This window comes from Thunnus albacares, chromosome 9, assembly GCF_914725855.1.
Source record: "Thunnus albacares chromosome 9, fThuAlb1.1, whole genome shotgun sequence".
Lineage (NCBI taxonomy): Eukaryota > Metazoa > Chordata > Actinopteri > Scombriformes > Scombridae > Thunnus > Thunnus albacares.
The window spans coordinates 12,800,508-12,821,728 of NC_058114.1; the positions used below are offsets into that span (position 1 = coordinate 12,800,508).

At 37.6% G+C, this 21,221-nt stretch overlaps 1 protein-coding gene across 6 annotated transcripts in view; it reads right to left on the bottom strand.

Moving 5' to 3' along the window:
• The window catches only part of LOC122988462 (E3 ubiquitin-protein ligase rnf213-alpha-like), a 56,524-nt gene that overhangs the window by 8,333 nt on the left and 26,970 nt on the right, over positions 1-21,221 (bottom strand). For 5 of the 6 annotated variants that reach the window (XM_044360777.1, XM_044360776.1, XM_044360779.1 and 2 more), the window contains 31 exons: positions 20,822-21,006; positions 20,510-20,665; positions 16,490-20,107; positions 16,037-16,167; positions 15,714-15,809; positions 15,476-15,597; positions 15,130-15,243; positions 14,989-15,038; positions 14,706-14,856; positions 14,445-14,580; positions 13,989-14,171; positions 13,510-13,634; positions 13,218-13,372; positions 12,356-12,559; positions 11,998-12,173; positions 11,536-11,656; positions 11,125-11,225; positions 10,858-11,037; positions 9,316-9,461; positions 8,894-8,996; positions 8,438-8,552; positions 6,770-6,977; positions 6,476-6,666; positions 6,014-6,136; positions 5,158-5,268; positions 4,612-4,854; positions 4,158-4,245; positions 3,802-3,836; positions 3,561-3,664; positions 885-1,038; positions 11-185 (listed from right to left, as the gene is read on the bottom strand). In XM_044360777.1, coding sequence (XP_044216712.1) covers positions 11-185; positions 885-1,038; positions 3,561-3,664; positions 3,802-3,836; positions 4,158-4,245; positions 4,612-4,854; positions 5,158-5,268; positions 6,014-6,136; positions 6,476-6,666; positions 6,770-6,977; positions 8,438-8,552; positions 8,894-8,996; positions 9,316-9,461; positions 10,858-11,037; positions 11,125-11,225; positions 11,536-11,656; positions 11,998-12,173; positions 12,356-12,559; positions 13,218-13,372; positions 13,510-13,634; positions 13,989-14,171; positions 14,445-14,580; positions 14,706-14,856; positions 14,989-15,038; positions 15,130-15,243; positions 15,476-15,597; positions 15,714-15,809; positions 16,037-16,167; positions 16,490-20,107; positions 20,510-20,665; positions 20,822-21,006 — 7,800 coding nt within the window. Of the gene's footprint in view, positions 1-10; positions 186-884; positions 1,039-3,560; positions 3,665-3,801; positions 3,837-4,157; positions 4,246-4,611; positions 4,855-5,157; positions 5,269-6,013; positions 6,137-6,475; positions 6,667-6,769; positions 6,978-7,150; positions 7,243-8,437; positions 8,553-8,893; positions 8,997-9,315; positions 9,462-10,857; positions 11,038-11,124; positions 11,226-11,535; positions 11,657-11,997; positions 12,174-12,355; positions 12,560-13,217; positions 13,373-13,509; positions 13,635-13,988; positions 14,172-14,444; positions 14,581-14,705; positions 14,857-14,988; positions 15,039-15,129; positions 15,244-15,475; positions 15,598-15,713; positions 15,810-16,036; positions 16,168-16,489; positions 20,108-20,509; positions 20,666-20,821; positions 21,007-21,221 lie in introns of those variants that run through there. The other variant, XM_044360781.1, reaches the window with a different exon arrangement.

Below are 21,221 nucleotides of genomic sequence, written 5' to 3' on the forward strand. Positions count from 1 at the left end.
TGTGGCTTACTGTGATCTGTCTGTACTGGTTCCAACAGGGATCTGAGCACCAAGTGGACAGTCGTTACAGTGTCGTCAGCTCCTCTTCCCAGTGCCTGGGACAGCTGATCCAGATCCTTTATTATGTGTAGGGTGAGAAAAGAACAAACGTCCTCCACAGGTGGCTGGATGATCTGCTGGACAAACTAAAGGGACAGAGAGTGCCGGGGCAATGTCACAGTCGTATCCAAGAGAAAATTTTTAATTTTATATGCATTTTCCAGACACTTCAGGGGCAGTGATGGCCTAAAGGTTCGAGAAGTAAGCTAAAAATCAAAGTGCATGTCAAACTAATTTTTCACAAATATGGTTTCTGTCACTCTAGGTAGTTCTTATCATGCTGATGTTTGTCTAAGTGCTCATTTTTCTGTTAAGTTTGCTTTTAATTAGTTATTTGACGACATACAAAGGGGTTGTGACGTCATGATTGACAGCTGCTCTCAAACCTCTGTCAGGAGGCAGGACAGGTGAGGGGGCATCCTGCCACCTGACTCTACTGCACAGACTCTGGTTGTAAATGACATCACACAAATCAGATGGCAGCTCCCTAAAACAAGATATTTTGGCTTCACATTGGCATAGCAGCACACAGTGGAGACGCGCTGTCCATCTTTATAGACTATTTATAGACTGGAGGTACCATTGTTGCACTTCATTTTAGTGTGAGTCCATATTTGAAGTTAGTATTGTTGTACTTATTATTATTGTATTATATTGTTGCCCACTCAAGGGCCTCAATCTAAGCTGATCCCATAATAATGCTAATACACAGTAGGTGCTGATATAGATACTTCATTTTTACAGGGTTGACATATCATTTTGGAAATAACTCTTCATCTTCTCACCTGCGCCTTCTCTGAGGCCCCCAGCAGCATGGCCAAATGTGTAACCAGCCTGACCAGAGTGAAGGGAGTCAAAGACATGTTTTTGGTGTCCAGGGTGTCTGGGTCGCTTCTTCGCTCAGGGTCTCCCAGGATGTGGCCAGGCCTTGTACGATCACTGAAACAAAGATTATTTTGTAGTGTTTTGGAGTTGTTATTTACATCTTGTACATGATGCATAACTACATTCAACATTGAATGAAAAAAGGGAGTCACAAATTATCATCCTAGTGTTGCTAGTAGAAACTCAAATTATTAAAAATAATTTAATTTTATTCTATATTTTCTTAATATCTTAATCAAGAGTATTTTCATGCTACATAATGTGACACTGAAAATGTTTCCATAGATCCCATAAATCACAATAATATGGACAGCTGGTGATAAACTAGATATTTATCTACTTAAATACCATAAATATAAAAATACTGAACTGATTTTGTGCTTTGCTATTCAGTGAACATTTATCCTCCTTTAACCCTTGTGCCTCACTAGGGACCTAAAAGGGCCTTTAATGTTTTATTTTTTCGATTATTTTGGCTGTGATTATGCTGTAGCCATGATTTTTGTCAAAGGTGTGCATTTTTTGTCCAATTTTGGAAATCCAACCACAGATCCTATATTAAGTCTATAATACACTGTGTAGAAAAAATACTTATGGTATTGTTTAGGTCCCATTGAAACCCATTAAAACCAAAATTTTTGATCCTGTGGTTGCTACTGCATAAATTCATGCATTCTGTTTTATAAAACTTTCAAACTGAAGCCCTCCCTTCAAAATTTTAGCTTTTACTATTTATAAAAACTGTATTTTTTGATCCTATGGCCACAATATTGCATAAACATGCATTCTACTTTATTAGTATTTCAAACTGAAGCCCTGGCTTAAAAATTGTAGTTTTTACTATTTTCCAGCTGATGAAGAACAAATACATACCATTAGAATTTCTCTCCACTAGGGGCTATACCAGGGGCATTTCATGCATTATCAAGTTTTGCAGGACATTGTAGCAAATTTATTCATCTCATGCACACACATGCACATGCAGGCCTTCTGACTCAATAAAATATAGGATATTAAACCTGATACAGATGCCTAAATGGGTTACAATAGAGTATATGCTATTGAGCTTTGAAGGTATATGTGTGTGTGACTATGTGTGTGTTTGCATGCATGCGTGCTTGAACAAGTGCATATCTGTCACTCTATCTATGTGTGTGTGTGTGTGAGTGTGTGTGAAACAAGAGGGCAAGTGATTCCCACAGCATTTTTTTCATTTGCTCTGATTTATGTGTCTTCTCAACACTGATTCATATTTTTTGAAATACAGAGATAAAAGAAAGTTCAAAGTCCCCCAATTAAATAGACACCCATACACAGTTATATATACACTCCTTCCAGACACAGAAACCTGCAGTGCCGCAAAGGCGCAGCGGGGCAAAAACCAAACAAGGCACCCTAAACCATCAGTTTGTTTCCACAGCTGCAGTCGTAGCTAAACTTATAGATACAGCCAGCTCTAGTGCTATGCATTTCTTACCTGTGACACACACACACGCAGACACAGACCCATTCACTCACTCATTAATTTCTGTTCTGAATTTTTGAAAGTTAAATGTTGAATTTTGTTAAATTTTGTAAAATAAATGTTGTTCAAAGTGATGTTGTATTTATGCTATACTTCTAGAGCAAAATAAGGTAATATGCTATTAGAAAGTAAAAACTTTGAAGGGTAATAGGACACTTTACATACACTATAAGCTAACAGGTCAGATTCTATACCTTAATCTTATACTGCACAAAAAATAATAATGCATAAATTTCAATGTTGTTGCTAATCATTGACATATCCCAAACTGTGATGATAAAAAAAAATCCCCCCTGCCTTTAGTATATAGAAAATATTTAAATTTTTGTGTTGTTTTTTTTAAATAAAGATTAGTGGTATCATCACATAAACTGGCATTTAAAGGGTTAAAATTCTGAAAATGAATGGGTATTTGGTAGTTATGATCAGGACTGATGTTGGTTAAAAAATTTAACTCAGCAAAAGTGGAAAAAAAATATTAATATATAATATTTATATGGCTATTCTTGATGGGGACCTTTTAGGTCCCTAACATGCTGAGAAAAAAAAAAAGCCACTTGCCTTTAATATATTGACAATACCTCAATTTTTGTTAAAAATTCTGAAAATTATTGAATATTTTGTAGTTATGATCAGGACTTAAATTAGTTAAAAAATAACTCAGTAAAAGTGGAAAAAAATACTGATAAATATTTTTATGCCGATTTTTGGGACCTTTTAGGTCCCTAATATGCTCCATTAATACTATTTTAAAACAAGGCCCAAGGCTTAACCACATCAGCAAAACAGAATGTTAAAAAAGAAAAGAAATCTAAATTTAGAGATTTTAGCCAATATGTGAACAATTATACAACAGATGTGAAACTGCTATTTTTCCCATCTACAAAATAAATAAATATTTTCTCCCTGTATCATAGTCCACCGAGAAAACAAATTTTAACAGGAAGTACACTAAATTATGGAGGAAACTAACTTTAAAATTTTTGTTTTGCTGTCACATTAATGAGAAAGTTCAGTGCATGACTATAGCTTGACCGTTAATGACACTCACTGCTGCAGTTGAATTGGTCTGAATTCAGGCAAGGCAGCATGATGCTCCCCTCCAATCTCATGGCCACACTCCAGACATTTGCCTTTCTGCATGGGCAGGCCACACTGCAGTGGGACATGGCAGATCAGATTAGTTTGCACAGAAATCAAATTTCTTATCTACTGTATGTTTTTGTAGCACCACTTCATTTCTGTAATCACTGTGCAAATAAATGAAACTGGACATGCAAAATATAGCTTACCTCATCAACAAAGCATGGGTGATTATTCGGACACACTGTGAAAAACAATCAACTAATTAAAATTGGGTTAAAATACCTGAAGTACTGAGACAGAACACAAAGTAAACTAAGAATTAGTAGGTGTCAAAATATTTTGTATTGACTAGATTTATGTGAGCATTCTATATGAAAATACAGAGCCAAAGCAATACAGATTATCCAAAGACTTTAACACATCTGACATTTAAAATAAAATCTACTGAAGAGATAGAATTTGAAAATGTATAACCATGAAGCAAATAAGTGAAGCTACAAAAAAACTTAAACTTAAAAACAGACTTAAAATTGTGGTTTCTACATGAATGAATAATACTTACCATACCAAGTGAGCCGCCCATAGTTTTGCTGTATGACTGCTTGAGCAACAGCTAACATATCATCAGGCATTGTGGGTATAAAAGCCCCCTGTTAGGTTAAATAAAATGAGAATGAAAATCATCAATAATCATCAGTTATTATTGAAACTATGAGTAGTTTAACGACTTTGAGTTGAGTTCCTTACAAGTATGCAGTAATTAATACAAAACAATGGATGTACAGAGTTTTGTCTGATGTTTCCTGCCTTATAGCAAAAAATATCTACAATGTGTGTGTGAGGGATAGTCTGGGTTACTGGTAAATATGAAAGGGAATTTCTTTTTTTTTGACATTTGAAAAGACTCCTAACACTTGATTATGTAATGCACCCTAAAACTGTTGTAAAGACACAGAGATCAGCTGACACTAGGAAAGTTTAAATGGTCCAGAGAGGCAGATATGAGATTTGTTTACCTGCATATTTTCAGGTGACAGACCAAGTTGCTGAAGTGGCCTCAGCAGGGGTTGAGTCCCAGTTAACAGCACAGCTGCCAGGTGGACAGTCAGTTCTATGACAGTGTTATCCACAATAGTATAACCAGGGTGGATGGCCAGAGCTCCCAACCTGTTGTGAACCAAGGCTGAGGCAAAATCCCTCACTTCTCTTTGATGCAGAAACCTTGAGCCCTGGATGAGGTCTCCAAATGCTTGGCATCGCTACAGGGAAGATTAAAGACGATATAACATATGACAACAATACATCAACTGAAGGTTGCTATTCAACAGCATTACTAGGCCAAGCTTTATATTTCCAAGGAACAAAAGTCAAAATAATGTATATTAATAATCACATTTTAAAATTCTGAATAAAGTCCAACATCTACGCTATGTTTTCCTGAATGAGATCAGCGTCTGTTCAACTCTTGGCTCCGTTCTATTGTCTCCTGAAGAGACTTGATTTACAGTATAAAATATATATCATTCAGTTTCCACAAAGCTGTATTTTATCACTGTTCATACCTCAGGGGTGGGATGAAGACCTGTATTTACAGATCGGTACAGAGTTGTAACCTCACGGAAAAGTGCCAGGAGGATGAACATTGTCCGATTCCTTGGTGGCGCAGTGCATTTCTACATCAATCAAAAACAAACATTAAGTAGTGAGCAGCTACTATTCAGACTGAATTGTATTAAATCAAACTTTGGCAAAAGTTCAAAAAGGAAGCTCTCCTCCCTCAGGTTCTGCCTCTATTCCACTATGGGTGAATGTCTGCTATTTATTTGTCAAAATCCCTTCAATCACAATTCCAACACCATATCTGACCAATGAAAATTTCATTTGTGTAATCCATTGCAGTGAACATCATCAGTTTTGATCAATATTGCATTTTAAATGCAAACTTTAAAAAGTCCGAACTGAATTTCCTCACAACAATATTGGAAATTTCATGTCATTTAATTCAGACTTGTAGTTCAATGTGATTAATGACATAACTCAAATCATTTAAATGTAAATGATTTTATACAGTACAGAAATAAATGTCTGAAATGGAAATGAAATGTTTTTTTTATTTTTGTAATAAACAACAGCAGTGTTTGCAAAATGATGACCTGTGATGTAAAGTAGATGTGATTTGTAGTAAAAGTGCTAAAATGTATAAAACCACTGGAATGCCATGTATTATGTGTGTTGTATAATTGATTACAAACTGCAAAGTTCACTTGTCCATATAAATTACAGTTTGAATTCAAAAACATATTCTGTCCGTGGTGTCAAAACTCTTTAAGATTTACAGGAATTGGTCAAAGATATGATAGAGAGTGCATGGAACATAACTTGTAGCAGTAAAGATTGGGGTAAATTAACTTTAAATACCTCACAGGCTTCTTCTATCTGCTCAACACCACCATCCACTACTGCCTTGGCAACAGCATCCCTCACCGCCTTGTATTCATCTCCATACACAAGATACTGGTCCATCTGGCCTCCATCTTCATTCTGTTAACAATTTTCCCACCATGAAAGGAGTTAGAGGAGCAAAATCACTTTGTAATGTATTCAAATATACAGTATATTGGATATATTATATGGATACCAAATATATATCCAATAATGTCCTGGTGGCTCCTTGGTCCAGGAATAGTCTTACAACTGAGATGAATTTGATGCCATGTTTGTTTCCTTGTTTTAGTAAATGAGGATCTGCAAACTATCAAATGACTGTGTGTTGCTGGTGATTTGCCCCACTGGCAGCATCATGTAATAATGGTGACATATTTACTTGTTTTATCAGTCATACACTTTTAGTAGCAGATATGTTAATGAAAGGCGGTATACCTGTTGATGGACCTCTGCAGGGAAAAGCCAGCTGAACTTTGGCTGTTTCACCAGCGTCTGGACAAGCTCGACACCCTGCCATTCACTTAGCTTGCGGATCAGGTAAACACGGAACCAATCATTCCCACTCTCTTCACAGAGCTTAATCACCATGTTCACGAAATCTTCTGCTCTGTCTGGGACATTGTTCTCTGCAACAGAAGCAATATATAGTCAAATTGATATTAGAGTCCGATGGACAGAATTTTGTTTTCATTGCTAATTAATTTCAGCAGAAGTGAAGTTATTTCTCACCAGACAGATTGTCACTGATGAGCTGGGCAGCCATGGTGAGTGAAAGACGCAATTGTGCAATGTGCTGCAGATGTTGAATAGACACTGTTGCTGGAACAGAAGCGACTTCAGCCAAAAAGAAGTTCAGGAATTGTGTTTCGTCATCGTAACATGGCCTCAATGCTTCAGCCTTGTTGCCTTCCTGAGGCATTTTCTCCCACATGGAGTCCTGTAAGGAAAGGTGTTAAAGGGGCATCAGTCAACTGTCACTTCAACTGACCTGTATCAGCAGTAAGCAGAAATTGAAACACACTCCTGTACCCTTCCTATCCCCTTCAGTTACTGTTGGGTCTCCTTTAACTGTCTTAAAAATGAATATAATAAAAATGACTCCTACCCTAACATTGCATATAAACCTGCATTTAATCCAACACAAGTCCCCTGCTCCTTTGCTGATGTATTTGGTTTAAGTTGAGTCCCTGAGAAGATCAAGTCTAAATGAGAGAATACACATTAGGCCCACAACATCTGGCCTCACTATTAAATTTATTACTAGACAAATAGTTGACCCTTCTGGCCCTAAAATGTCCTGTAAACAGTTCAAAGTTCAAATACTGTAGTTATAAATTGGACGTTTAATGTCGTGCTAGGAAAATTTTGGTTTTGGGAGCCCACAGCTTTTGAAATCTACAGTGAAATCTTCTTCTCATCTTTATTGGTCAATTTCTACACTATTAATCATATTATTAAAGCTGGAGTGCGGGACTTTTGTCACCCCCTTCTGGCAGTGAGAGTAATTACAAAAACACTGTCGACACGTTACATTATAGGCTCCATTGTAGACTACTCAGTCACTACTGTTGCGCTGTAAAACGGTGGATACATTGTTTTGAGCGTCACACAACCCCTGCGAAAAGACTTGTTTCACTATCATAATTTGATCCATTCAGTCCGATAACATTTGGAGAGTCTAAAAGAGCTGCACGATAAAATATGTTATCCCCAGTCAAGTTAGCATAGCGCTAACCGGAAGTTAGCCAGCTCAGCTGGTGGAAGCATGTCCTGACCATAGAGCATGTGTAGTATGCATTCATCTGGCCAGTGCGGGAATGTCACACCCATTACCAGATTAAAAACTCCAGTATACTGTGAAATACAGAGAGATATGTCTGGTGGTGATATGCTTAATCAGCATTGTGTGAACTCGTTTGGCAAGGGCTTGAATATAATGGACGTTGCGTATGTAAAAGCTCCACACTGCAGGTTTAAACAGTACCGGTTCAGGTTACTTAATTTGTACCTGTAGGTAGATTTGGTTTGCAGTAGACAAGGTATTCATCTTGACATACATTTTACAAACAAAACAGACAATAAACAGACATGTAATAATATATAAGGACTTAATAAGGTCTTAATAAGAAAGAAAAAAAAACAAAAAACAATGAAAAACACTAAAATAAATAACCACTATAATAAATTAAGTATAATGCAGGTAAAAATAAGTAAATAAATAAATAAACTTTGATTCTATAGCATCTGTGCAATATTGCTACATCTTGTTCATTTGAGTGATGGCTGCTGGAATAAAGCTATTTTTATATCGCTTTGTTCTACACCTCAGGTCTACAAACCTCCTGTAAACCTCCAGTAAACCAGTACTGTTATATATTTGTTTACAAGACAATTTACCTCTAAGCAGTTGATGTACAAGGCATAAAGCTCTGCTTTATCCCCCTCGTCCACAAATTTGCTGTCTTCAACAGATGACAAATGCTTCTGCAAATATTCTTTGACTTCTTCGAAGCTGAAAAACAGTGAAGTTTATCATTCACTTGGTACAATGCAGGTGAGCTTCACAAGCTGAAAAGCTGCCCTTTACATCTGTCAGACAGATCTCTAGCTTTACACACGATTTATAATTCTATTTATTACATTTCAGTAATTACAATTTCTAGACAAGTAAACTGATAACACACACACACACACACACGAACAACTATAAAAGTATCAAAATAGGACAATGAGACAGGACAAGTTGCAAGTTGTACTGTTCGGTTTACAAGTATCAACTCAGAACAGACATGGATCCAATTCATCTACACACATTCAAATGATGTCTTTTCACATGACATTTAGTTTACCTACCTGAACTTCAGCAGCAGCTTGAGGATCACAGATCGCACGACTGGGTTTTTATCTGGGGACTCATCAAAAGGCGACAGATCTTTGGTGTGAATCTGTTCATGTTCTGGTGTAAAAGATGATTCAGAGTAAATATTAGTAACAACAAAAATAAAAACTAATAATCATTTAAACTTATCAAAGCTTTTCAACAAGCAGATTGATGAAGAGTATTTTGTATAATATAAACAGAAAGACAACAAAATCATTACTGTCTAAAAAGCAACTTATATGTATAAAAAAACTGTATTAAAAGCCAAATTATGTACAAAATAGTCAAAGCCGTCATGCACTGTCAGACAAATCCAGGTTCATTATAAAAGAAGCTAAAGAAAAGACAAAATAAATAATGAATTTTGATTTGATGTGTCCCTGATAAGTGGTACCTGTCTCAACCATCAGGTAGGACAACAGGTGGGTGATGACACCTTTGGCTGGTGGCCTGTTGTCCTTGAAGCACACAGTGGAGAGAAGATCAATGAAGAAACCATTGCAATGCCGCCTGAATTCTGCATTTTTCTTGATAGAGGCCCTGCCGAGTGACAAAAAACAAATGCAGCATAATAAATTAAGTAACAGGGCAGTTAGTTTTTAATGTTTCAGTGTTTCCTCTGTTTTTTGTTTTGAGATGTTTTATTATCAGTCTCTTGTTTGTTTTATTACCTGCACAATTTACTACATAATATTTTCTTTCTTCCCCGTAACTCTGAGTCTTATCAATTGTAATCAATTGTACAAATGTAATATGCTTAACACCTTAATGCATAGATTTTTACTTTTTTGCTCTGTCAAATTTCCTTTGATATTACAATGTCACTGAATCTATTAATTTTTTTCATTTTCAGCAGCCAGCCTCACAGAGCTATGTATAGCTGACCCAAAAGAGGGTTTATGAAAGTGTTAGCTGGCACTAGAGGCTGGATTTTACTAATACAAGATTTCCAGTGTAGCAAAGTTTAGTCAACTGATTACCCAAAAATGACACTGTGTCAGGGGATTTACTAGTTTCACTTTGTATGCCACTGCAATTCTTCTGAGTGATACTGTGTTTCACAGTGACATTTACTCAAATACATTAATTCCACTGTATCATCACATGTTATTATACCTGCTACAAGGTAAACAACTGTATTATATACAACTACCGCACACATACATACAGTGAACTAGTCACTTGCTTGCTAACCTAGCATAGGTAGGGTTGCCACACCCCTTTAAAAACGAAGTGTCTGATGCTTTCTGCATGCTCAGCTGGATGGATGAGGATAATATGCAATAAAAAAAAATCACTGAGATTGGTTACGATATGTAAACAGTGCTGCAATGCACATAGCAACAAAAGCTCCTGTGCACTTCAAAACAACTTTATTGTTCACCTTTGTTGCACAAAAGCAGAAATTCATCGTCAGCTTGCATTACAATCAATATTGGATATCACATCCTGTCACCAAAACAGTAAGTAAAAACATCTAAGTACACTATATTAGGTGCAACTTTGTAAATAGTAAGGAATAAATTGCTAAATATGATTTGAAATAATTTAAAATATTTTAAGACCAATTTAAGAAGTAATGTGGTAGGTACATGGGATTCAAAACAACAATGGCATGTCCATTAATTACTGGTTTAACAGATGTAGCGCCTGTGGGATGAATGATTTATTATAGATATTTTTCTGTGCACAGGGGACTCTGTACCATCTCCCTGAAGGCAGGAATACTGATAACAATAGTGATGCAGTGAGTAAAGGCGAAAAATCAAGTCCATGTCAGCAAGCAACTGCATTACTTACAGGACACATCCTTAAACATGAACAGTCAAACCCTACCAGCTCTGCAGCTGCAATTCTGTAACTGATCCTGAAAGGGGTGGGTTCCACCATTGGATTTTTACTGGTGTTAACGATATATTAAATGTAAAAAACTCACCTGATATCTTCAGACACGTGTGGCTGAAAGTCATTGGGTAATTCTTGCCTGCAAATGGGACAAGAGGTTTGTCCTGCATCAAGGCTTGCCCTGATGCATGTTGAGCAGTAGATGTGATGACATGGCAGCCCCACAGGGTCTTGAGGCTCTCTTATGCACACCCCACACTGAAGTCCAAACCTTAATGAAAATGTGACCATGTGTCAGTCAAATTCACTACAGCTGAGGAATATTCTTCTCTAATTAATGAAAAAGAACTTAATTCACCTGAAAATCTGATCACTTGCTCCCTGCTTACAGGACTTCAATACTTCAATCACAGCTTTAAAAGCCGTATTGGATTTCACATCTGAGTTTCCCGCCAGAACCTTAGAAATAGGTCAAACACATTGGACATAAATATAATAATGACCATAATAGTCACTTTTCACTTTTTTTAATTGGCTGACCTTCATGTAAAATATCACATGCTATGGTGGAAAAATTTGCCTATAGCCAATAGATATTTTGTGATAATATAAATTCAGTTATTTCATGACAGCAAGTAGACCATGATGAGACACCAAAAGTTTCCTCAAGGTAGATGGGTTTAAAAAGAACCTTCATCACATCTGACGTAGGCCACATTGCTTATATTAGTTTTTTGTAGAATATATTGGTCATTAAAAATCTGCTCACCCTGCTTAAGGTTTGAAAGTGATTCAGGACCAGTGTTCTGAGTTGCTTCTCTTCATTTTGGAAACCCAGCAGCATGTGTTCCACAAACAATGAGAGGATGTAAATGCGCCTCCAGCCATTACTATAAAATATTACAGAATATCACCACAGTTAGTTTGTTGAAAAAACATATGCATATTCACTCCAAGACAGTCTAATCTGTGCAGGGTTTTCCCCAGAAAATTGATTTCTGGAGATGGCGAACACTATACAAACAAGTTAAACAATCATCTTGCTTATTAAATACTTCGCCTTTGCAATATGAAATAGCACCACTGCTCATGCGTTGGTAGCATAAATAAACAAGCATATAAAAGATTGGAGAGGTAGATCACAGTAACTACCTTACCGTCCAGTAACTAATATACTGTGTCTTTTGACTAGAGTTAGGGATGAAGTATTTCCTCTGTATCAGCATCTTACCGGACATCATGGAGTCTTTCTTTGTATCGTAATTGCAATTGTTGGGAGCAAATCAACTCCAAAGAGGCTTGCAGCCTCTTCACCTCCTTCAGCCACTGCTGGCAGAGAGCATCAGTATCTAACGTAGGACAGTCTAGGCTTTCAACACATGCCATGGCTGCATGGACATCCAAAACCTACAAGACACAAGAACAATTTGGAACTGATTTAGTATTTTGGTAAAATTTGAAAAAGTCCTGAGAAAAAAGCCAAATAATGTGAAATTATCCAATTAAAAACTATTCAAAGATGACAAAAAGCATTCAATGAAGATTCTCTCTGGCCTGGGATGATTGCTGAAATTCATAAAGGTGTTTACCATCTCTGGACAATGTCTAATCTGGGGGTTTCTTTGCAAAGGAGAAACGATTTCAGGCCGAAGAGAAATCATCCGCGAGAGGTTCTGGAGACGACTTTGGTAGAAATGGTAGGCGATGTGGATGTGAGGAAGAGAGAGCTGATCTTCATCTCTTTTTCGTCGCCATACTTCATCAACGCAGCTGGCCAGGGCCTGACACAAGAGCTGAGGAGTAAATGCACAAGTAGATTAATGATGTAGTATTTGCTTTAAACTAGAGCAACATTAATGAGCAACCAATTAAAGGTAATAGTTTGACTGAAGCATGTAAAACGTTTGCGGTAAACCACTTTATACAGTGTTAGCATGAGTTTAGTTCAATTTTTCAATTTTCTCCTAGTCATGTTTAGCATCAAACCACAATTGCAATGACTGGAGTAATAGTAACAGCCTCAATCTGTTTGGAACTGAATTATTAGTGTACTCACTGAGTTAGCAATGTATAATACAACATGCTCCTGTTCCTGTTTATACATGTTAAATATTATGAGGACTATAATACTTAGCACACTGGTCACTCATTGTATATTTAAGTGTGTATCTATTTATTGGTACAAATGATAAGAAAAATATAAATCACTGCACAAAACTGAAAAAAATCCATCTTTTTAGAGCTTCAATGTTCATTTTTTTGCTGACACTTAGTCAAAAAGGTATTGATTCAAATCTGCTAAATTTTGAGGTAGTGGGATGTTGAATTACATTCTTTAATTTGACTGTATTGAACTGGATTACTGTAACACCAGAGATAATAATATACAGTAAAATGTTTTGAGGAAGTGAGAGTGGTGGCTAATGGATGCAGCACTTTCTTAATCCTCACCTGTAATTCTTCATTTGATGCCACTTTCATTGTCATGGAGACGAAATCCTGCAGGTACCTTTCAAAAAATTCTTTCTTCATTTTTTCATTCACATTTTTCGCCATGTAACTGCCAAGTGGAGTGTTCAAGAACAGCTCATGGAAACGACCATGTTCTGCAAGGAAAAGTTGAGAATGCCACTAATGAGCTGAAGTGTAGATCTTTCAGTTACAATGCTAATACTTTAAATGTACAGCACAATTCCAGGCCAGAAGGCATTCATATATGTTACTTATACATTATGATAGTTACTCTCATGTCTGGATGTTTGCATCATGAGCCCATCCAAGAAGTCTTTGATCCACCAGCTGAATGGCATTACGCAGCGCATGGTGCTGCCACCTATGATATGGCTTTGTACCATCAAGACTGTGGAGCTGTAAGAGAGGCAGGATGCAAATATTATGAATGTGATTTTGCAAGAAAGAGGAATCACATTATTTATTTTTTAGCCCAAACTGCTCCTTGCTGGTGCTGTAATTTACTTGAATTTACTTGCATTTTTCTTGAGTCAGAAAACAAAGCACTCAGAACCGGCGGCTGGAAAAATGCATTTGTTACAATGCTTCACTTTTAAAACTATAGTAAATATAAGACACATAGTGAAACAGCAACATCAGTGGTATGTTGTCAAGGCTGTCTTGAATGTTCAGACCAAAGATGTAAATGAATCGTAAATAAACCATTTGAGCTGAATAGATAACTTGATCATACAACCAAGAGATACTTACTTTTCCACTCTCACATAAGGTACATTGAGCACCTCTTTGCTGGCAAATATCTCAAGCCATAGGTTTCTGATGTCTTCCCCACTATCCAGCAGAAGGTCCAAATTGCAATCTCGATCAATGACTGAGACCAAGTTGGCTAGAAGTGGAGTGACAACTGCTTGGATTTTCCTCCACAGTGTGTGTCTGTGAGAAATATTCATATGAACTCATTAAAAGCAACCTGATGTTTGCATATGTATCAAAAATGACATTTGAGAGTATAGCATGCCAGTTGAAACCAAATCTCTGTACTGGCAGTAATTAACAGTGAAAGTGTGTGCAGTAGTACATTTTACACCACAGGAAAAAAGATTTGAATAATTAATAAATAACAGACAAAGATTATGTGCAACTATGGCAAAGAAAAGGGCCATATACACTGGTAAGATCATGGATATAAGTAAAGAAGAGACCTACAGGAACGTTCCCCCTTCTTGAAGAGCATTGACATTAGATGCCTCCCTTAGAACCCAGTTTTTTGGATTATGGATTTTGGCCTCATACTCCTCTAACAGCGAGTGGAGACGCTTCCTCACAATGTTCACAAACATACCTTAAAAACAAAATTAATTTACAATACCTTATATTCAGTAAGATGCATTTATACAGCACACAGAGTATATGTGTATACCAATGGCCTGATATAAAAACATGACCCTGAATGACTGATTTTCTAACCTTGTGTCTCATTTTCATCCAGAAGTGTGAGCAGGTTTTCAACTCTCTTAGTGCTGAGTTCTCCACTGTCTGCTGCATCTCTGAGCATGCTGACTGCGCTCTGAACACAACTCCTAACCAGATCTGTTGTATTAAACAAATCTCCCAAAACCTGAAAAAAAATCATAGTTCTATTAAGGAAAAATGTCCTAGAAGTGAATCCCCTAAAACTATATGGTCTGAAGAATAAAAAGAACCTGCTGTTCTTCCAGGTTTATGAATATGAGTTGTAAACTCCACTTACAGTGGAGTAATCATTTTGTGTCACACCGGTGAGGTCTTCTGTCTCCATGGCTTGAAAAAGAAAAGAATTCAAGGTGAAATTTTCTTAATTTACTTGAAATATATAATAATTTTTAGAGAAACAAAGATTTTGATGAATTACCCTCAGGTGGATCTTCAAAAAGATCACTTATGCGAAGGTTTTTCAAGGAATGAACATCAGACACAAACTCTTTTGATCTTCTGAGATCATCAATGTGAACAGACCTCCAAGGACCTGAAAAAAACAGTCAGATTAATTTATAAGTTTTAACTATTCTTTTAATTGTCTGCTCTTTCTTTCTTTTTCTTTTTGTTGTTACTCTTAATGTGTAAAACCTTGCACTGCATTTTGTGTACGAAAGATCAACCAAGCTTATATTGTTGGTGTGCTAATTATGGACATTGTGACAGAGTCACTGACATAAAATTGACCAATTTGTTACACCAAGTGTAATAGCGGGACTAACCGCCTTGAAAGCCAACATAGGAGGTCCCACCCTCCATTCGAGGAAGTTTGGTGACAAAGTACACAAATGTCTTTGTGTTGTCAGTAGTGGCCCACTTGTTTATTTCGTTGATGCATGAATACCTGAGAAAATTAAACATTAAGCATAAGTAAATGAAAAAAGAACAAATGTGTGCATTTGCAATCACATGTGAGAGAGATGTAAAAGAAAGTACTTAAGTGATGACTGTCAGACTCACTTGGCTGAGGAAAGAATATTCCCTCTGTGGGAGTCTTCATCATAGTCTGTTTGAATAATGAGCACTTTGTCTGCAGCTGCTGAGCCAAGAAATTCCCTGATACCAGGACATACAGTAGACATGATTTAGATTTGAATAGACAGAGTGATCATGTGCAGGCGCATATATCTACTCAGTATAGTGCATAATATTATCAGTTTTGTAACCGATCTAAAAAGAATTTTATGAAACATAAGCACAGTTTGCGTGGGAAAAGGCCATCATGTAGATTTAAATGAGTACCTAAGCAGAAGCAACATGCTCTTTGTATTGTGTACACACACCTGATTTTCTTGAGGAAAGAGTACTCTGTGTCAAACTGGTACAGTGATAGCAACTTGATATCATCAAGCTTCACCATACTCTGCAGTTGCTGAGTGTCTGTTGCAGTCAGTAGCCTGGAGAATGTTGTTACCTTCAAAAAAGCACCAAGAATTACAAAATAAGTTTGCTATTAATAACAGAAAAATCCACCCACGCATAATGTTACACTGTTATGTGTCATCAGTCTGTTATTTTCAATGCATACCAGTGTTTAGGGGTCAGCTGAGATTTGCATTTGGGTCATTTCTTTTATAATCACTTTTTTGCATTTGAGATTTTTTTTTTTCATGTACTAATGCACATTCAAATTCCAACAGTCACTCTTTTACTAATAGGAAATAAGAATAATGTAGAAAATGTTTCTAGGTGGCATTTTACCCATTAATATTTGATAGCAAAGTAGAATAAATTACCTCCGTGAAGAAGTTGGAGTGCTTCTCCTGCTGTGTGTGATAGACAATGTAGTCTCCCAATGAACTGTGCATCTCCTCTCTAATGTATTCTTTCATTAACTGTTCTACTTCTTCATCTGGCAGTCTGGATTTGTCCAGACGAACAACAGAGTCTGGAGTGGCACAGTTGAGCAGAATGTCTTTGGCTTTCTTCAGAATGGTCTGAGCTTCTGTTTCAACACTTTGATTCTCTGTTATTTGCAGGACCACGGAGGAGCATGTGTCTGAGTGGTAGCCGATGAAGACATCACTTGGAGTGTATTGCTTTTCTGTGGAGTGTTGACTGCTTAAGGAGATAAAATCATCAACCCATTTCTGTAGCTGTCTGGCAATGCCTTTCTGCTCATCTCTGAGAACAGTGTTGATGTCAAGATAGTGTTTCTCCAACCTGTTAATCAGTGGGATTGGAAATTGCTCATAGACCACCTCTTTCTCCTCAATGACAATGAGCCTGAAGTTTTTGTGAACTCTGCATTTCACACGATGCGTTCCTAATCCAAGATCAACATACTTTTGACCCCCCAGGGTCACATAGTATTGGTTGAGAGCATCATACAGACTTTCGTACAGATTCTGAAGGTTCAGAAGTACAACTGTCTGTCCTGTTTCCATGCAAACCTTGACACGATTAATGTTCCTACAAATCTGCGTGTACTCCTGATCCTTTGGGAAACTGGACCCAAAGATGATCTCTGGATGGATTTGGTGAGAGAAGAAGATCTGTTGGAGAATCTGAAGAGCAGCATAGTTTTTTGTGAGAATTAGTAGGTAACGACTTTCTTGTTCTTGGCAAAATGGAGAGATGTTTTGTTTTGCCAAATCGATGGCACTTTGCTCAACTTGGAGAGCAGGAGAGATGCTTTGCTCAACCAAATCAATGGTGGAAATGTTGGCATGTGCAAACTTATCTCTGAGTTCTGTGCTGAATATGGTCATCACATCAACATCATCCTTTCCGCTGAAGTTTCTCAGAACTGCTCCAGTGATTTGATCTGCAGTAGGACACTCATTAAAGACTTTGGTAATTGAAAATACCATCTTTATCAGACTGTAGAAATCCCGCAGACCAAAAAAACCTTTGCCTTCTTTGCATACTGTCATATATGCGTTTGCAAAGGGTGGAAAGAGGTGTTTGATCTTTTCAAGAACCTTTTCTTCAGATGAACATATCCCCTTTGCACTTTTGATGAGCTCTTTCTGGTTTGGGTCTCCACGGGACACAAATATTCCACGATTCATCTTGGCAGGGTCAAGTGCCCAGTTGGAAATTCCAATGAACCCAACCCTTTTATAAGGTAGTGGCTCATCATCGACGCAGCCCTCTTCCAGTAATGGGTGAAGTGTTTTCAGTGGCATTTTAGGCGAATCTTCAGCCAATCCAATCTCATCGAGAACAACTACGGAAATGTATTCATCCAAGTTTTTACTTTCTTGAAAGCGGGAACACTGTTTGAATGTGTTGATGATTCCTTCAGGAGTTGAATGAGGGCTGCACTGGAAAGACACCAGATGTATCTGCTTCAGCCTCTTGTAAAGTTCAGAATGTGATGCAGGGCCCTGCATTGCATCTGCAACTAGGGTTTTAGACAGTGATTTGGAGCTCCCTGGTTTCCCAACAATAAACAGGGGAATTCTTAGCTCAACACAGATCACCATCATGAAGAAATTTTCTTTCAAAGCATCATTTCTGGCTATTGTCTTACCCATGGGCACACCATTGAGTAGGAGGTCGTGCATGAGTTGGATTTCCTCCTGTACTCTCCGTACGTCATATTCATGAGAAAGCAACAGGCTGATAGTTCTCTGATATGGCCTTTTGTCTTCCAAACAGGACTGATAGCACACTCCAGTGGCCATCAAGAGTGACCATATTACTCTGTCACTAGCAGGTGAAAATGATGGCTTGTTTTTTTTCCTCTGTAGGAATGTTCTCAGTTCCTCAGCAAACATGGAGTGATTTTTGTGGAACCACACAAAGACATGCATACAGCGTTCAACATCCCTCAGGCTGACAAAGCTGCATTCATCTTTCCTTTCCCTCATGAACTTCTGTGATGATGATAACACCTTAGTTATAGTTGGAATATAACGATTCTTAATCAAGTTGGCCCTGGCCTGTCTTTGCACTATTTGTTCAATGTACATTTGCTCTGTTGAGTCATTGAGCTGCCCAAAGTCCCAAACAAGAGGAATCATGCTAGGGGGTAACGCATGAACACGATACACAAGCTGTCTGAGAGGGATGGATCCAAGTCTGTCTTCAGTCTCCTCAGCCCTGACACGGTAGCCCAATCCAGATGCCTCTAGCCTCTCAATCATCTTCTCTGTATGCTTCCTGTAGGGGTTGCATGCAGCAATTATCTGTAGTCCTGTTTGACAGCCAAGTTGTTGTCCCTGCACAGAGTTATCACAAAGGATCTCCTTGATGCTGCTGATTGCTTCTGTGGTGTTTGCCTCATCAAAGAAAAGAACTGAGTCAAATTCATGATTCTCTGTATTGGTCCTTGCAAGAGTTTCTGCTTCCGCCACTTTCTCATATATCATATCTGATGTAGTTCCTCCATGAACCTTGACCAGTTTCATGTTTTCTGCTGGTGCTCCACATCTTCTCAACTCACACATAAACTTGATGAGCCTCGTCTTACCACATCCTGTTTCACCCATTATAATGACCGGGATACCACACCTAAATCTCATATGGATTGCCATCATTTTGAGGATATTATCAGTTGTCAGTTCATATGTTTCATCAGGATCTGTTGGCCACTTGATGCCAAGCACACTGCATAGATGCTCAATCTTGTCAGCTCGAGGAAGTTGATCAAAGTCCCTATTAAAAGGGACTCTCTGAAGTTTTAAGCCAGTGTACAGCTCTTGAGTCATGATGTTTCTCTTTATCACATTGCCTGTTAAGGGATTTATGGCATCAACCCCATTCTGGTCATTAGGCTCAAGGTGAAACCCAATGAAAGTCATGGACATGTGGTCATCATTAAAAAAGATGTATGGATGTGGCTCAGATTCCCACCTTTTTCTAATGAGGAATGGAGCTAAATCTCTTTCATTAAGCCCACTGGTGTCTATTTGTTGCCTCCCTAGGCTCTGGTCAGTAATGCACAGTGATGGGGTTGCGAAGTCTTTGGACATCAAGATCATGAACTCAACCACAAAGTTTTTGAACCCACGTAGAGTGTCTCCAACAAACTCAAATTTGCAGAAGACTGAATTCTCACAGTCTTGTAACTGCAGATTAAGGAACCAGACAAAGTTACGTAGCTCCGCCCATGAAGGATCTAGTATGCCACAGTAGATTAGCAGTATCTGGAGACATTTTGCATGAGTCCCTTCAATTCCTTGGTAAGTGAAGTTGTCAAGATTGTCATTGTTGTAAAAACGTGTGAGGTACTGGTATGGTCTTTGATATGCTTCACTCCGGAAACATTTATCATCCATGAGGGGGTCGTCACTCTCCATGTCAGTGATTTCTTCTCTCCTCATCTCCAAAGCCATAACTTCCTTTGGTGGACGGCAAATCACCTTCGGGAAAACCTCCAAGAATGCAAAGTTTTCCTTTCGTCCCTAAAATTATACAAATACATATATATATTAAAGTTAGGAATCAATCAATCAAGCCTACTCTCTTTTTCAAGGATCTTGAGAAAATTAATTTCACTAAAAAGTTATACCTTCTTCTCCTACCAGCTGCTAATTGCAGCTACTGCAATTACCCATATACCATATTAAGCAACTGCAACCGAAGCATAATCCTAACCCTTTCTGGCTGTGGTTGTATGTAGTGCTTTCTACATTTCATAGCACACAGGTTAACTTTAGTTATTTTAGAAAAAGTTTTATCAGAACAATTCAGTAGAAAAGGATGCAACAATAACAGCAATAATAAAAGGAAACAAACAGAACTGTAAGGTATGATTTGAAAGACAAACAAGATGAAAAAGGCTCAAACAGTAAATCTCAACTTACAGATCTGGGGGCATATCTTGGCTGATCATTTGTGGATTCCAGTAATTCGATGATATACAAGTGTTTGTGGCTGCAGCGCCACATCCATCCATCTGAATCCATCAGGTAACGCAAAAACAAAAGCTTGAATAGGAATTCATTCAAGCCTTTTTGCACCTGGGTAATACAATTTGCATCATCAGAGAGAAATCTTAATGTTACTGGATAAAACATATTTTAGCAAATTTTGACCATCTTAGGGATTTTCAATGAACCACATCATTAAAAAAACTTAAAGGACTTCCATTATCGTGGGTGCATAAGATTGCTTACCGAGGATGTGACATCAAAGTGAAACATCTTGAGATCTTTCTGTTTTGGTGAGTCATACAAAGACTGGAGAACCTTGTGGTCATTGACCTCATGTTCAGCTAAGCGGATACACTTCTTGAATGCAGTTCCTTGTTCTACATTTTCCTCCAGCTTTTCATACAATCTTTGGACATACAGTGACTTGCCTGTAATGGTAGAATAACCAGATGTCATTTGGTTAACTGAAATCATGACATCAAGAATAATGAGTGGCATAAGTTTTATGTATCTCTAGGAAGCAGGAATTTTGTTACCAGAAGACACATAACAAGATCAGTTTTTATTCTGCACCTTGTTTTCTATTAACTACTGATTTCATCTCGATAATATTGAAAACAAATGCATAATCCAAAACTGGGAA